Source organism: Dasypus novemcinctus, chromosome 14, assembly GCF_030445035.2.
Source record: "Dasypus novemcinctus isolate mDasNov1 chromosome 14, mDasNov1.1.hap2, whole genome shotgun sequence".
Lineage (NCBI taxonomy): Eukaryota > Metazoa > Chordata > Mammalia > Cingulata > Dasypodidae > Dasypus > Dasypus novemcinctus.
This window is the reverse complement of record NC_080686.1, coordinates 65,264,308-65,282,362: the sequence shown is the minus strand read 5'-3', so window position 1 is coordinate 65,282,362 and position 18,055 is coordinate 65,264,308. Positions and strand designations below refer to the sequence as shown.

Sequence of the window (18,055 nt, the reverse complement as noted above, 5' to 3'; positions counted from 1 at the left end):
TAGTAACCTATTCTCTAGGGTTTACTTCTATGTTTAATCATTGTGTTTAGTTCATATTAGTGAGACCATGTAATATTTGTCCTTCTGTGTCAGGTTTATTTCACTTAACATAATATCCCCAGTGTTCATCCATGTTGTCATATGCATCCCGATTTAATTTCTTCTTACAGCTTAGTAGTATTCCATTGTATGTATGTACCACATTTTGTTTAGCCATTCTTCAGTTGAGGGACACTTGGGCTGGTTCCATATTTTATTAGTTATGAATAATGCTGCATGAACATCAGCATGCCAATGCCAGTTCATGTCCTTGTTTTCAGTTCTTCTGAATATATTTCTAGTACAGATTGCTGGATCATACAGCAGTTTTATATTCAGCTTATTGAGGTACTGCTAAACTTTCCACAGAGACTCTACTCTTCTACATTCCCACCAACAGTGAAGGAATGTTCCTATTTCTCCACATCCTCTCCAGCATTTGTAGTTTTCTTTTTTTTTTTTTAGTGATAGCCATTCTAAAAGTTGTGAAATGATATCTCATGGTTGTTTGATCTGTATTAGCCTAATAGCGAGTGATGTTGAACATTTTTCTTCTAGGAGCTTTATGGTTATAGCTTTTATATTTAGATCCTTCATCCATTTTGAGTTAATTTTTGTATAAGGTGTGAGATAGGGATCCTCTTTCTTTCTTTTGGAAATGATATCCAGTTGTCCCAACACCATTTGATGGATACACTTTTCTGATCCATCTGGGTGGGCTGGACTGCCTCGTCAGAAATCACCTAACTGGTGGGAGCAGATGTGGCTCAAGCAGTTGAGTGCCTGCCTCCTACACAGGAGGTCCTGGGTTCAGTTTCTGGTGCCTCCTAAAAGAAAATGAGCAAACATTGTGCAAAGCAGTGAGCAAAAGAATGAGCAAACAATGAGAAGTGAGCAAACAAAGAGCAGACGAGGGAGCCAGTACAGAAGAGCCTCTTGCATATGAGGTCCTGGGTTCAATATCCAGTCCTGGTATTAAAAAAAAAAAAAAAAGTTAAAAAAATCACGTGATTGAAGATGTAAAGTCTATTTCTGAGTTCTTCGTTTGAGTCCATTGATAGTATGTCTTACCTTTATGCCAATACCATGCTGTTCTTACCACAGTGGCTAAGTAGTATCCTTTAAAGTTAGGAAGTGAGAGTCCTCCAACTTTGTTCTTTTTAAAGACATTTTTGGCTTATGATCCCATACTCTTCCAAATAAATTTGATAATTGGCTTTTGCATTTCTGCAAAAAAGGCTATTGGAATTGCATTGAATTGTAAATCAGTTTGGATAGAATTGACATCTTTTTTTTTTTTTTAAACAAATAAGTTTCATTGGTACATACTAATAAAGCATACACAGCTCATCCAAAGTGTGTAATCAGTGGTATTTGGTATAATCACATAGTTGTGCATTTATGACTTCGGTCACTGTTAGAGCATTTTCATTATTTCAGTAATAATAATAAAAACAAAAAAGACAAAAATTAATAAGAAAATTCACCTCTTTACAGGAGGTACTGGAGATTGAACCCGGGAGCTCATACATATGAAGCAGGTGCCCACCCCTGAGCCACACCTGCTCCCCTAGAATTGACATCTTAAATGTATTTAGTCTTCCAGTCTATGAATACTGAATGTCTTTCCATGTGTGTAAGTCCTCTTTGGTTTCTTTTTGCAATGTTTTGTAGTTTTCTGAATACAGGTCCTTTATGTTCTTAGTTAAGTTTATTCCTAAATATGTGATTCTTTAGTCGCTACTGTAAATGGAATTATTTTTTCTGACCTCCTCCTCAGATTTCTCATCAGTAGTGTATGGAAACACTGGTTTTTGCTTATTTAATTTTGTATCTTACCACTTTGCTGAATTTGTCTATTAGTTCTAGTAGGTTTGTTATGGATTTTTAGGATTTTCTAGACATAGGATCATACCATCAACAAATAGTGACTGTTTTATTTCTTTCCTAGTTGGGTACCTTTTATTTATTGCTTTATCTTGCTCAATTTTTCTAGCTAGACCTTCTAGAACAATATTGAATAACAGTGGTGACAGAGGGTATCCTGTCTTGTCCCTTATCTCAGCAGGAAAGCTTTCAATTTTTTACCATTGAGTACAATGTAGCTGTGAATTTTTCATATATGCATTTTACCATGTTGAGAAAGCTTCCTTCTATTCCTATATTGTGGAGTGCTTTTTTATCAAGAAAGGATGTTTTATTTTGTCAAATGCCTATTCTGCATAAATGGAGAGGATTGTGTGATTTTTCTTCTTTAATTTATCAATGTGGTTTATTACACTCATTATTTTTCTTGTGCTGAATCATCTGTCCATACCTGAGATAAAACCCACTTGATCGTGGTGTGTAGTTCTTTTAATGTGCTTTTGGATTTGGTTTGCAAGTATTTTGTTTTGCATCTGTATTTATTAGAGAAATTGGTCTGTAATTTTGTTTCTTCATAGTATCTTTACCTGGTTTTGGTATTACGGTGATGTTGGCTTCATAGAATGAATTTGGTAGTGTTCCTTTCTGTTCAGTTTTTTGGAAGAGCTTGAGCAAGATTGGTATTAGATCATCTTTCAATGATTGGTAGAAAAATTCTCCTGTGAAGCCATCTAGTACTAGACTTTTCATCTTAGGGAGGTTTTTGGTGACTCTATCAGTCTCTATTTGTGGTTCATTTGTCGAGGTCTTGTATTTCTTCTAGGGTCAGTGTAGGTTGTAGGTTTCTAGGAATTTGTCCATTTTGTCTATGCTGTCTAGTGTGTTAGTTGTTCATAGCATCCTCTTATGATTGCTGTTATTTCTGCGATGCCACTCCTCTCTGATTTTATTTATTTGCAGCTTCTGTCTTTTTTTTTTTTTTGTCAGCCTAGCTAAAAGTTTGTTGATTTTGTTATCTTCTTGAGGAACCAACTTTTGGTTTTGTTGATTTCTCTCTAATTTTTTTTTTCTTCTCAGTCTCATTTATTTCTGCTCTGATCTTTTAAACTTCTTTGCACCAGGTTGGCTTGGGAATAGTTTGCTGTTCTTTTTCTTGTTTATCTGGGTGTGCAGTTAGGTCTTAAATTTTACCTTTTTTAATGTAAGCATTGAAGGCTATAAATTTTCCTCTCAGCTCTGCCATTGTATCACACAGGTTTTGATATGATTGTGTTTTTGTTTTATTTGTCTCAATATAGTTAATGATTTCTTTTGCATTTATTCTTTGATCCACTTATTATTTGAATGTGTGGTTAAATCCCCATATATTTATGAATTTTCCCTTTTTACATTGTTTTTTATTTCCAGCTTAATTCCATTATTGTCAGAGAAAGTATTTTGTAAAATTTTAGTCTTCTTAAATTTATTGAGATCTGTCTTGTGACCCAATCTGTGGTCTATCGGGAGAAGAATCCATGGGCACTTGAAAAGAATGTATAGCCAGTTGTTTTGGGGTGTAATGCTCTATAAATGTGTGTTAGGTCTAGTTAATTTATCATATTAAAACTCTTTCTTTATCCTCTGTCCAGATGTTCTTTCCATTGCTGACAGTGGTATATCGAAGTCTCCAATTATTATTATAGAATGTCTGTTTCTCCCTTCAGTTTTGCCAATGTGTGCCTCATGTATCTTGGGGCACCCGGGTTAGATGCATAGATTTTTATTATAGTTATGCCTTCTTGGTGAATTGCCCCTTTTATTAATATACAATGACTTTCTTCATTTCATAATAGTTTTGTATTTAAAATCTAGTTTGTCCTACATTAGTATTGCTAATCAATTGATTACTATTTGTGTGGAATATCTTTTCCCAACCTTCACTTTCAATGTAGTTGTGTCCATACTGAGGCATGTCTTTTGTAGACATCACATAGATGGCTCATTTTTTTAATCCGTTTTGTCAGTCTTTGTCTTCATTTTTTTAAAAAGTAATTTTATTGAGATATGTTCACATAGCATACAATTTTATCTAAAGTATTTAATCAGTGGCTTTTAGTATAACCGCAGTATTGTGCATTCATCACCACAAGAAACTTTAGAACAGTTTCATTACCCCAAAAAGAAAAACCCCACATCCTTTAGCAGTCACCTCTCAATTCCTCTATCCTTCCCCAGCCCTATATAATCACTAATCTAATTCGGTCTTTGTAAATTGATTTATATTTACATTTTATATAAATGGAATCATAAAATATGTAGTACATTGTGTCTGTTTTCTTTCACTTAGCATAATTTTTTTTGTTTTTTTCCTGATATTAACATCTTGTAACATTAACATACATTTATTCACTTTCAAAGATAAACAGTCTTATATAATACTATCCGTATTCATGTTTCACATGAGGTTTTACTATGCAATACAGTCCCATGATACTTTTTTTTTTTTTTAAACTAGGTGGTCCCAGGAATCGAACCTGGGTCCTCCATATGGTAAACATGAGCTCACTTGCTTGAGCCACAGCCGCTTCCCACATGATACATTGTTTTAGCATTCCTTCTAGTAACATAGAAGACCTTGGACTTTTGCTTTCAACCACTGTCATATGTGCTCTGTAATTCCATAGCACTACTAGTTATAAATACTATGTTGTGCTTTCACCTTCTCTGTACATTTCCAAAGATTAGCAAACAACCTTTATACCAATTCTGCACAAGTTAACCGTAAGCTTTCCATTCTCTAACCTCAGTCTATTTTCTGGTGACCCATATTCTAGTTCGAACTCCATGAGTTTATACAGTATATTTAGTTCATAATAGACTAATCATACTTATTTGTCCTTTTGTGTCTGGCTTGCTTCACTCAACATAATGTCCTCCAGGTTCATCCATGTTGTCAAATGCTTCATGACTTCATTTCTTCTTACAGCTGCAGAATATTCAATCATGTGACTACACCACAGTTTATCCATTTGTCAGTTGATGGAACCTGGGTTGTTTCTAACTTTTTGTAATGGTGAATGATGTCACTGTGAATTTCGGTTTGCAGATGTCTGTTCGTGTCACTGCTCTCAGTTCTTCTGGGAATATACTCAGTTGTGGTATGCCGGGTCACGTGGCAAATCTGTATTCAACTTCTTTTATTTATTTTCTTTTCTGTTTTTGAGTTTATTTCTGATTGCAAAGATTATTCCCCTTCCCCATGTTTTGTATTCCCCCATTCAATCTTGGCTGCTAAAAACCAGACTGACAGAAAGCAGGAAGACCTTCTTTTTCTTGCATCTGTAGTAGTGGAAACCTTAGCAGCAGACATTAACTGCTTCAGGTCTGTCAGAGATGCATTCACCTTCTTTAGGAACTACCAAACAGTTCTCCACAGTGGCTATATCATTCTGCTTTCCCACCAATAGTGAGTAAGTATTCCTATCTCTGCACACCCTCTCCAACAGTTGTAGTTTTCTGTCTTGTTAATAGTAGCTATTCTAATGGGTGTGAATGATGTTGCATTGTAGCTTTGATTTGCATTTCCCTTATTGCTAGTGATGTTCAAAATTTTTTTTTCATATTTTTTTAGCTTTTTGTATTTCTTCTTTGACAAATATCTATTCAAGTCCTCTGCCCGTTTTAAAATCAGATCGTTTGTCTTTTGTTGAGTTAGAGGATTCTTTATATATGTATTATGGATATTGAGCCCTTATTGAATATGTGATTTCCAAATATTTTCTCCCATTGAGTCATTTGCCTTTTCACCCGTTTGACAAAGTCCTTTGAGTTACAGAAGTGTTTAATTTTGAAGAGGCCCCATTTATCCTCTTTCTTTTTGTTGTTGCTCGTACTTTGATTGTAAGGTCGAGGAAACTGCTACCTAGCACAAGGTCTTTAAGATGTTTTCCTAAATTTTCTTCTAGTTGTTTTATGGTCTTGCCTTTTATATTTAGGCCTTTGATCCATTCTGAGTTGGTTCTTATGTAGGGAGTGAGATAGGGGTCCTCCTTCATCCTTTGGGGTATGGATACCCAGTTCTCCCAGCACCATTTATTGAAGACTGTTTTGCCCCATTAACATGGACTAGGCAGGTTTGTCCAAAACCAGTTGGCCAGAGAGGTTAGGGTTTCCTTCTGGACTCTCAGTTTTATTCCATTCATCAATGTGTCTCTCTTTATGCCGATACCACTGTAGCTTTGTAGTATGTTTCAAGGTCAGTTAATAAAAGTCCTCCCACATTGCTCTTCTTTTTTAGAATGCTTTAGGCTATTTGCATGCACTTTCCCTTTCAAATAAATTTGGTAATTTTCTTTTTTATTTCTGTAAAGTAAGCTTTTGGAATTTTGATCGGTAGTGCATTGAATCAATAAATCACTTTGGGTAGAATTGTCATCTTCATGATATTTAGTCTTCCAATCCGTGAACACGGAATGTCTTTCCATTTGTTTAGGTCTTTAATTTCTTTTAGCACTGTTTTGTAGTTTTCTGAATATGGGTCCTATACTTCTTTGGTTAAATTGATTCCTAGATATTTGAGCTTTTTGTTGCTACTGTATATGGAATTTTCCCCCCTGATTTCCTCCTCAGGTTGTTGAGTACTAAGTATAGAAACATTACTGACTTTTACTGTTGATCTTATATCCTACCACTCTGCTAAAGTTGTTTATTAGCTGAAGAGCTTTGTTGTAGGTATTTCAGAATTTTGTAAGAATTAGGATTATGTTATCTGTGAATAGTAATAGTTTTTTTAAAGGAGATACCAGGGATTGACTTTGTACAAAAAGCAGGTGCTCAACCACTGAGCTACACCCTCTCTGCTAGTGATAGTTTTACTTGCTTTTTTCATATTTGTGTGCCTTTTATTTTTAATTTTTTTTCGTGTCTAATTGCTCTAGCTAGAACTTCTAGCACAATAGTGAATAACAGTGTTAACAGTGGGCATCCTTGTCTTGTTCCTGCTCTTAGACGAAAGGTTTCAACCTTTTCCCATTGAGTACAACATTGGTTGTAGGTTTTTCATATATGCCCTTTATCATCTTGAGGAGTTTTCCTTGTCAAGAAAGGATGCTGAATCCTCTGCTTCAATATTTTGGAAGAGTTTAAACAGAATTGGTGTTAATTCTTCTCTAATGCTTGGTCGAATTTACCTGTAAAGCCATCTGGTCCTGGACTTTTCTTTGTTGGGAGACTTTTGATGACTGATTCAGTCTCTTTACATGTGTTTGGAGGGAGCTGACCTGGCTCAGTGGTTTGAGTGCCAGCTTCTTACATACAGGCCCCGGGTTTAATCCCCAGTCTCTTGGTACCTTAAAAAAAAAAAAAGAAAGTGATTGGCTTTTTAATGTTCTTATATTTCTTGTAGATTCAATGTAGGTTGTTTGTACATTTCTAGGAATTTTTCCATTTCATCTAGGTTATCTAGTTTGTTGGCATATGGTTTCTCATGATATCCTCTTATAATCCTTTTTTTTTTCTGTGCGGTCAGTTGTAACTTTGCGCCTTTCATTTCTGATTTTATTTATTTGCATCTTTTTTTGTTGTTGTTGTTAGTGTAGCTTACGGGTGTGTCAATTTTATCGATCTTCTCAAAGAGCCAGTTTTTAGTTTTGTTGATTTTTAATTTCTTAAAAATTCTCAATATCAGTTATTCCTGCTTCTAATATTTATTGTTTTTTTCCTTCTCCTTACTTTGGGAATGGTTTGCTGGTGTTTTTCTAGTTTCTCCAGTTGTTCAGGTAGATCTTTTATTTATTATTTATTTTTAGATCTTTGATTTAATTCTTTCCTTTTTTAATATAGGAGTTTGGGACTATAAATTTCCCTCTTAGTACTGCTTTTGCTGTATCTCATAAGTTTTGAATAGTTTTGTTCTTGTTTCCATTTGTCTCTGTTTATTAATTTCACTCAATATCTTCTTTGTCCCACTTATTATTTAGAAGCATGTTGTTTAGTGTTCCCATATTTGTGAATTTCCCCCTTTCCTGTCTGTTATTGATTTCCAGTTTCATTCCATTATGAGTTGAGAAGGTGCTTTGCGTAATTCCAGTCTTTTGATATTATTCACACCTGCCTTGTGACCTACCATGTGGTCTATTCTGGAGAAAGACTCATGAGCACTTGAGAAGAATATATAACCCACTGATTTGGGATGCAACATTCTGTATATGTCTAAGTGTGGCTCATTTATCATTTGTTCAATTTCTCTGTTGGTTTGTTGATTTTCTTTCTAGTTGTTCAGTCTAATGATGTGAGTAGTGAATTGAAGTCTTCCAGCTATTATTATAGAGATGTCTATTTCTCCCTTCAGAGTTTGCCTTCTGTATTTTGGGGCACCCTGGTTAGATGTACTTTCTTGCATTTAAAGTTTGTTTTGTCTGATATGTCTTTTTGTAGCCTTTCACTTTCTGCTGGTTTGTATCCCTGGGTCTACGGTGAGTCTCTTGTAGGTAGCAAATGATGGCTCATGTTTTTTTGTCCATTCTGTCAGTCTGTATCTTTTGTCCATGGTTTCTGACGAGAGATTGGTACTTAATCTTATTGAGGTTTCCTTTCATGGGATACATTGCTTTTCTCTTGCTTCTCTCAAAATCCTCTTTATCTCTGAAATTTATCATCTCTCCTTTATCATTTTTGTCATATTTTCCTTAAGCTCCTTTAATTGATTTAGATTTGTTTGATTATCATTAGTTAGTTGTCTTAAATCCTGTGTCTCATCAGGACTTTTGGCTGGACTGTATCTTCCTGTTCCTTAGTACGACTTTTAATTTTTTGCTGATGTCTAGGTATCTGAATATATTGGTGTTATAATCCGATAGTTAATTTTTCTTTCTTGCCTAGTGGTTTTATTTCACAGCTCATATTTGATTTTTGGTTCAAGTTATTCTGAATAAGTCTTTAAAATTACCCAGTTTAAATAATCAAAATTGGGCCAGGGACTCACTAATGGGGTGCCAATCCACTCCCAGGAGTGTTTTGGACAAGGGATTTCATTGCAGTTTCCCAGAAGGCCAGCAGATGGTGCTTGTCAGTGATTTTTCCCACAGGGCTAACTCTTTCAACCTCCACTTGCCCTTGAATCTGGTCTGGCCACAGCTGAAATTCAAAGGGGGCTCTGTGGGTCAAATTCTCTGAAGAGAAAGTACTCTTTGCCTTCTCCCACACCCTTCTTTCAAAGGAGAAAGAGGTATTCCCCTCTCAGTTGGCTGCAGTGGACCAGGGGTTTTATCCAGTGTTTATTTCGAGGGTGGATGATTATCGTCTAAGGGGGTTAGTAACATGATTTTATTTCCATTTCCTGGTCTCTCTGTCCCTTGCCCTCCTGGGGGCACGCAGCAGTCTCCTGGTGTGCAGGGCCCAGAGCATGTCCCTCGGACAGCTTTTTGCCCTTTCTTTGTTGTTTTTGCGGGAGAGTTGAGCCCTGCATATCGACTCTGACACCATCTTCCTGGAAGTCCCTTTGTTGTGCATTTTAGAGGGGGTAGCTGATAAGTTTATTATTGCTGTAGGAGAAAATAGGACCATTGTCGCCAGTTCAGTACCATTCCCCCCATTGTTTTAAAATTTTAGAACATTTTTGACATTGATAGAAAAATGATGAAAGATAATACTTAGCTCCTATCCACTACATTATTAACATCTTACATTTTTGTGGTACATTTGTTACAAATATTGACACTTTATTATTAACTGAAGTGCATACTTTTTTCAGATTTCCTTAGTTTCTACCCAGTAGCCAGATTTGTACCAGGATCCCATCCAGGGTACCTACCACATTACATTGAGCCATCATGTCTCCCTTAGACTTCTCTTGGCTGTGAGAGTTTTTCAGACTTTCCTTGTTTTTGATGATGTGTACATATTTTTTTAACTAACCAATGAAGTGTAGGAACAAGATTTGTCCCATGGGCTTTAAGTTTGCAGCTGTGGACTAAGTCCATACTAGGTGTGATGTCCTCATTTGGTTTCTAGTCACTCTGTGTATCTTCACTCTGTGTATCTTGAGTACTATATAAAAGAATCAAAATGGTAGGATTAGTTTGATATGTAAACTACAGAAAGAAGATGGAAATTTTCCCAGTATTTTTAATTTTAATATTAAGAATTATGTAACGCACTGTGTTTATAGATAAAAAGAGTCACTGATAACTACCATATGCTTAGTGTAACATGTTGATCTTTATCTAAATAGCATGTTGGCAGGACAGTGTTCATGAGCAGTTGAGGTAGGGAGACTGGTAGGTTGTTTGGATTCTGATAGGAGAAATATTGCCTAGCAGGTGAGATTACCACTATAAACACTTAGGTTGAGGAAATTTTTAAAAAAATTTTTAAAAGATTTATTTCATTTATTTCTCTACCCTTCTCCAACCCTGCCATCATCTGCTCTCTGTGTCCATTCGCTGTGTGTTCTGTGTCTGCTTGCATTGTCCGGCAGCACTGGGAAACTGCATCTCTTTTTAAAAAGTTTTTTTTTGTTGCATCATCATACTGCGTCAGCTCTCTGCATGTGTGGCGCCACTCCTGGGTGGACTGCGTTTTTCTCATGGAGGGCGGCTCTCCTTGCGCATGGGGCACCCCTACACGGGGCGCTCCTGTGTGGCACGGCATTCCTTGCACACGGCTGCACTGCATGGGGACCAGTTTACCATATGGGGCTTGAGGGTATTTTAACATTGTCTTTTACCTAACCTTGATTCAGGATTTGTGTAGCAGAGATTGCAAACTGACAGCTGGTGGTGTTTTAATGGATTAAACTAACTGTATTTCATGAAAAGAATTTAAGTGCTGTAGATAGACAGATATTGTCCACTCTTGCTGCTATCTTGGCTTTGCTTATGATGGGAGATTTCTGTTTGTGGTATTTGTAGGGTATGTCCTGGAGCAGCTGTGTACTTGAATAGTATATCATATTTCTAGCATTATTTGCTTGGGGGAAAAATGGTATACATCTCTTGGTGGAAACATCAAGTCACCCATTAATTATACCTATGTAATTAATATAGATATAATTAATATATTTATTATTGTCCAAATTGGGGCATTTTGAATGAAATTACTTATTAGACCCAGGCAATAGGTTTAAACCAGCATTACTCCAGGCAAATTGGGACATTTAGTCAACCACACTAATTATGTATATTTTTAGACTCTTTGGTGTGGTTCTTTATGTTTTCAAAGTGAAATAATGTATTTGAGCTTTTGAATGTTCAAAAATTTAAAGAGTAGTTCTATCTGAAAGACTTAGGTTTTACAACTTTTATAGAAACCAGTAACTAGAACTGCTGATTTAATATTTGATTTGAATATTCCTTTTATGTGTTTCATTGATCCTATATTATTTTCCATTGTTTAATTTTAATACATATAAGGTGAAAAGAAAACATGCCAAATTATTAGAATAATTAGAATAATTATTGGAATTTGTTAGAATAGTGTTTCATAATGACTTCTTTATGTTTTTTCATGTAATGAATGAAGCCCCCTATTTTTCTTTTGTCCTATGAATCATTACTTAACATTTCATTTCTGAAATCTGTTAATGTAGCTGAAAAAGTGCAGTTTCATACTGCAGCCCTGAGGATGCAATATGCTTTTCTTCAGAATTATTTTTGGCAGAAACTGCATAAACATGAATTAATAGCATGAATCAACAAGGAGAGAAGGCCTTTAAAAAGGATGACACCCGTTTTTCTGGAAATTTTCTATTTTATTCCATGCAGAGTACTTTGAACCCCAAACTCTAAATTTTATTTTTTTCTGTAACAGAATGTTGGTTGTTAAGTATGGTAGTTCTTTCGTGGAAATGTGAAATGTGGTCTGTTATTCATTTTAGGGTGTGGCTAGAAATATGTTGTATGTGGGTCTATTAAAATTATTTTAAAAGATACCGAAGTGTGCTATTTATATTTCTAAAAATTAATACATTTATATTTAGGCATTTTTTTAAGAAACTGTTAATTTAAAGCTCAGTTCTATTATCTTATTCTGTCAAAACACAACTATAAAATGTTGCATGTCAGTTGGATAAACGTAGCTTAAGAGAATGAAAATGAGACTCAAAGTGGTCTTTTCAGAATGATTATTTAAAATTATAATTTTCTAAAAATTCCTCCAATTTTTAGAAGTCGCTGGAGTTCAGGAGTGGGTGGAAGTGGAGGTGGATCCTCTGGTAGGTCATCAGCTGGAGCTCGAGATTCCCGCCGACAGACTCGAGTTATTCGGACAGGACGGGATCGAGGGTCTGGACTTCTGGGCAGTCAGCCCCAACCAGTTATTCCAGCATCTGTCATTCCAGAGGAGCTGATTTCACAGGTAGGGATATTAGAGAATACTTAACAGGACAAGGTGAGGTTTAATGAATATGGCAGACAATAGTCTTGACTCATCCTTAACTGTGAAATAACTGCTGTTCTGTAAGATCCTAGATTTTGATAAAGGCTGTAGCCAAAAGGAAATGAGCATAGCCCTCTACTTTGTTTTTTTTATTTCAGGCCCAAGTTGTTTTACAAGGCAAATCCAGAAGTGTCATTATTCGAGAACTTCAGCGAACAAATCTTGACGTAAACCTCGCTGTAAATAATTTACTTAGCAGGGATGATGAAGATGGAGATGATGGGGATGATACAGCCAGTGAATCTTACTTACCTGGAGGTTGGTGGATCATTATCTAGGTTTTTCCATCTCTGGAATACTCTTTTTAGGGAATGGAATTTTAAAGAACAAACAATTTTCTGTCTTTTCTTTCCAAGGTGGTAGATAATTCTCACTACAGTGCTTATTTCATTGTAAAGTTCCTTTTAAGGAAAATGTGGAAATGTTTTTGCTCTGTGGACTTTTGTTTGGTCCCAGTGAAGTCATGGATGTATGTGTGTGGCTTTATCGCTGGCTATCAGATAACTCTGGAATGTTAGTTTCTGGTGCCCTTACTATGGAATTGTTTAATATCATTGAGCTACAATTAGATTTTTTACTGTTATCCCTGTGATGTATTATACTTTAGTGATCCTTTTTGCTTATGACACTTAAGCACGTAGTTAACTAACAAGTATCCATTTGTTGTTTCCTGAATTTTATGTTAAAAATGTTAACTTTATTTCCTAGATAATTTTTACTTTTTTCCCTTCAGGTAACATAAATAGTCACTGATTTTAATCTATTTCAATATTCAGACATAGTTCAATGGCCTACAGATGTTCTCTGTAGCTGCTTCATTTATATTTGTTTGTTTCTATTTACAGAGGATCTTATGTCTCTTCTTGATGCTGACATTCATTCTGCCCACCCAAGTGTCATTATTGATGCGGATGCCATGTTTTCTGAAGATATTAGCTATTTTGGTTACCCTTCTTTTCGTCGTTCATCACTTTCCAGGCTAGGCTCATCTCGAGGTAATTTTGCATTTATTTCTTTTTTGATCACTGGCTGGCTGTATGGAGAGATAGTGGCATCACTGTATTTGTACTTTTTATGTTGCATTGGATAGAAAATTACTTATTAGTGCTTTTGGATGCCCTGAATTAAAACTAGGTATTTTTGTTTTTGAAGAGCCATGGTATTATCTTAGAGATGATCTTATCTATATTGTGGAGGGCTATGACTTACCTAATTAGGAATGTTGATTCTGAAATAAAAGCAGAATTCAACTTTATAGTGAGATGCAGCATTTGGAAAATAGGTCTCCTTATTTTATTTGATTAAAATACAGTTACTGTTCTGTTTTTTAAAAATCCTGGCTAGATAGAATATGAAAAAAAAGTGATTAGACTGGGCTTAGCCAGTAATAAACAGAAATCTTTATTTTTTATGCTATTTTCAAAAGTTAAATCCTTAAAAGATGTAGTACACAGTAGGAGTCAGAGAAGATTTTTAAATCATTGATATAATCTCTCTATATATTGGTTAACTTTAGCTTGCATTGTAAATTTAATTTAATTTATTTAGTTTAATTTTAAAATTTATTATTTTTTGGCTTTTATAAAGATTATTTACTTGGTGTAAAAGCTTACAGTCCCAAGGCCATGGAAAGTCCAACTCAAGTACCCTAAGAGGTGCTTTTTCACCAGAGTCAGCTGCCACATGTTAAAGTAGGATGGCGGGCGATCTCTGCCTGGTCTCTCAGGGCTTTCTTTCTTTTTTTTTCTTTTATTGTCTTTTATTATTTTTAAAGATAAATCGATCACACAAAATGTTACATTAAAAAAACATAAGAAGAGGTTCCCACATACCCCACTCCCCACCACCCCTGTAAATTTTAAAAGTCAGTATTTTTACTTTTTAGAATGTAAAATTGTTTGAATCAAATAACAGTCAAGAATTCGCTATCTTATTTGGTTGTAATTAGTGGACTGAGGAAGAGGCCATGTTATTTTAAGATTTTCCTGTAAATATCTAGGGTTTAAAAAGCAGAGTTTTAAAATAACACACTGATAATGATCTTTTTTTTTTTTTGAGGTACCAGGGCTGGGGATTGAAATCTGGACCTCATGCGGGAAGCCAGTGCTCACCCACTGAGCCACATTGGCTCCCCTGAGTTGGGTCTTTTTTCTCTTTGTTTGTTGGCTTGTTTTTTGTTTTGTTTTGTTTTTAGGCAGCGGGGACAGAACCCAGGACCTCCCATGTGGGAAGCAGGTGCTCAGCTTCTTGAGCCACATCTGCTCCCTATGGTGATATTTTTAATATATTGAAATTTATTATGTTAATAGCTTTATAAATTTAAAAACACATACATCCTTTACTGCCTTAAATGCATTGTATTGCATTTTCAAATATTCAGTATCTGATGCAAAGAACTCCTTTTGACTTTTTCCCTTTTTTCTTTTCCTGAGGTCATTCTATGTAGGTATTACTTTTAGTTTGAAGCTTCATAAAATGGCTGGTGTTTGACCATTTTGGACCTGCATAAATGGCAATTTTGTTTGGTTCAACTTAATATTGTTTGTAATCCTTATTATCCGTCTTAGAAAGTTTATTTTGATTATCTTTTAAAAAATAATGTGTAAGCAAACTCAAGGAAACTGGCTTTAGACAGTTTGTAGGCCACTTGGAAGGAAAACATTTTGGTAAGGAAATCTTTATATATAGCCTTTCTTATTCCTCAAAATTTTAAAAAAGAATTATTCATAAAAATCAAACCCTATAAATTACTCCAAACAAGGTCTTGAATTATCAAAAGCTTTGTAGTTAGTTTATTTTGGGGGAGTGGATGTAGCTCAGTGGTTGAGCGCCTATTTCTCATGTATGAGGTCCCAGGTTCAATCCCTGGTACTTCCTTAAAAAAAAAAAGTTATAATTAGTTTATGTCTAATGGAGTGATAGTTTAGCCTTTACAAGTTGATATTTTAGCCTTTACAAGTCTTTTTTGTGCATTTAAAAAAATAGCAATGCTCTTTAATAAATACCCCTTTATTGGCTTGTATATATTTATCTAATGTGTTGAAATTCTAACATATTATGCAAATTTTCTAATAGATAAAGAAATTAAGGTAAGCATTTCTAATGAAAGCCAAGATTTTAAGATTTCATTTAAAAAAAAATTCTAAATTCCACTTTAAAATAGAGCAATTCTGCTCTATTTTAACCTATAGTTGGATACAGGAAAGTCTGCCTCTACATAGTCCAAAATATACTAGCATATATAATTCATTTGAAAGGGTTAGCGTTTTGAATGTTGCATGTCAGGCTTATTAGATAAACATTTATATTAAAATTTTTTGAGTAGCTCAACTGCTGTTAGTTGCATCCCGAAGGGTCTTTACTAGAGAGTGGCTTACTTTTATCCCACTGGTGTGACCCAATTGCATACCAGTTCTCCTTCTTCCCTTAGAGAGAGACTCTGAACTCTTGCGTGAACGTGAATCCGTTTTACGTTTACGTGAACGAAGGTGGCTTGATGGAGCCTCATTTGATAATGAAAGAGGCTCTACCAGCAAGGAAGGAGAGACAAACTTGGATAAGAAGAATACACCTGTTCAAAGTCCAGTATCTCTAGGAGAAGATTTGCAATGGTGGCCTGATAAGGTATTTAGAGAAAATCCATACGCCTTCATTTAAATTGATTCATGGCATTTCCCCTCACCCCCTTTATTTTCCCAAAAAGCTTTCTTTTTATTTGCTTTGCATTTCTATACTACTGGTCAAAAAAATAATAAGCATGCACATAAAGTGATGTTTTGTTTTGTTTTCAAATATAAGTTAGAACATCTTTATTTGGAACTGCATGAATCATCTTGATGGGATGTTTACTATACTATTTTTCTTCCTATCTGATGAAGTAAATCAGAGAAATTGGGATGGTAGTTCTATATAACATATCAGCGGTCTGTTTCCGAACTTCTTTCTTGTCATAACTATGCTGATGACTGATGGTATATTCTTTGATAGGAATTTGTTTTGTAATGTTAAATGAACCCTAGTTAGAAAAGAAGACTGGCTTTAGGTTTCTGCAGAGTGAGTTTATAGTCCTTGACACAGTATGCATTGTCAGGGCAAGATGAGGATGAAGGATCTATGTTTCTGTGATTAATTAGCTGCCCCATAAACAGTGAATACTGGCAGGCCCTCTGCCATGAATGCTGTGAGAGACCAAGCAGGGTGAATAGAAATGGACTGGGGGAACTTTGCTGTACATCCTGATGAGCAGTACAGTGAATGGCTTCTAGAAAGCACCTAGGATTTGTTAAATTGGTTTGAATCATTAAAAATCCATCACTGCCATAGAGTTGATTCATCCTATTGATGGTGCATAAATTTCCCTGTCTTAAGTGATTGATAATTCATCTTCAAAGGCTCCTATGGGAAACTGTATGTTTTTCACCTGGGTCCCCTGGTGTCTCTGCTCTCTAACCTCCCCCCACCTGTTTCAGTTTCTTATTCCTGAGCCAGTAGGATAGGAAATTTTCTTAAGTGCAAGGAAACTAAAAGAAGATGAGAATTCTGAGGTTAACCTCTCTCAATAAGGAAAATCTGATAAAGGATTTATTTTCTCCTTGAATTTGAATTTGGAATATTAAAAGAAAATAATATTTAACTTTCTGAACTTGTTTATTTTTCCACAGTTGTGATCTTGATGTAGTTAATTAATTTTCCTCTGTATTCAGTTCATGTAGAAAGTTTGAGTGCATGAAGGAACGTGAATTTTAATCAGTCTCTTTGGAAGCTAAGATTATTCTGTATTCTCTGGCAGCTGCTGAACTTCTTAATTGTGTTTTCTTATTTCTGTGAAACTAGAAATGTCCCAAATTCTACTTTTACTTCATATGTTAGAAGGTGATTTAAAAACAATTTTATTTTTTGTTCACTGTTTCCTATTTCTATTGTCTAGAGCATAATAGGGCTGTGTCTATTTCATATTGACAGAAAGTAATAGAGGATTTATGAATCATGTTTCAATTGTGCCATCATATATGTATTTGTTCAGACTCCTTATCATATATTATTATTGATTTATGAAAGTATCTTATTTGAAGAGTACAAGTTTAGCAAGCTTTTTTCTAGGTCCATGTACACTGCTAGATTTAGCCATTCTTTGGTGCCTTTATTGGTAAGTCTGTTTTTAGGTGCAACTTGTCCTCAGAGACAATTATTTAAGGACATCATGGTATCTTGACACTGTAGAGACCTTAGTATGTTATTTTCTTCTTGGTTTGTTTAGACTTTGAATGAATGGAAGAATGATAGTATGTGAAGCAAAGTGTATCCTACCTAAAACTTTTTTTCCTATTCAATAAACATTAAAATTTAAAATAGCATCTTTATAAAGAAATACTTTTTATTAGCTCATGATTTGAATCTAGACATCAGAGATTTCAGTTTAGGGAAAGAAAACAACTTAAATATTTATATGAATTATTCTTTGAATTAAATGTCAAAGCTGGTATAAAAATGTAATTGGAAGTTATTGTAGGGATGTTGGAAGTTGCATGGGGAAGCGGACTTAGCCCAATGGATAGGGCATCCGCCTACCACATGCCAGGTCCGTGGTTCAAACCCTGGGCCTCCTTCACCCGTGTGGAGCTGGCCCATGCGTAGTGCTGATGTGTGCAAGGAGTGCCGTGCCACACAGGGGTGTCCCCCACACAGGGGAGTCCCCCGCACAGGGGAGCCCCACGCGCAAGGAGTGTGCCCCATAAGG

At 35.3% G+C, this 18,055-nt stretch overlaps 1 protein-coding gene and 1 pseudogene across 8 annotated transcripts in view; one reads left to right on the top strand and one right to left on the bottom strand.

Moving 5' to 3' along the window:
- The window catches only part of UBR5 (ubiquitin protein ligase E3 component n-recognin 5), a 148,373-nt gene that overhangs the window by 50,670 nt on the left and 79,648 nt on the right, over positions 1-18,055 (top strand). For 4 of the 8 annotated variants that reach the window (XM_058275842.2, XM_071207960.1, XM_058275844.2 and 1 more), the window contains exons 6-9: positions 12,048-12,237; positions 12,417-12,576; positions 13,164-13,313; positions 15,749-15,942. In XM_058275842.2, the coding sequence (XP_058131825.1) occupies positions 12,048-12,237; positions 12,417-12,576; positions 13,164-13,313; positions 15,749-15,942 (694 nt within the window). Of the gene's footprint in view, positions 1-12,047; positions 12,238-12,416; positions 12,577-13,163; positions 13,314-15,730; positions 15,943-18,055 lie in introns of all 8 variants that reach the window. The other 4 variants (XM_058275843.2, XM_071207961.1, XM_058275841.1 and 1 more) reach the window with 1 other exon arrangement.
- On the bottom strand, positions 5,147-5,283 carry LOC111759988 (small nucleolar RNA SNORA31; annotated as a pseudogene).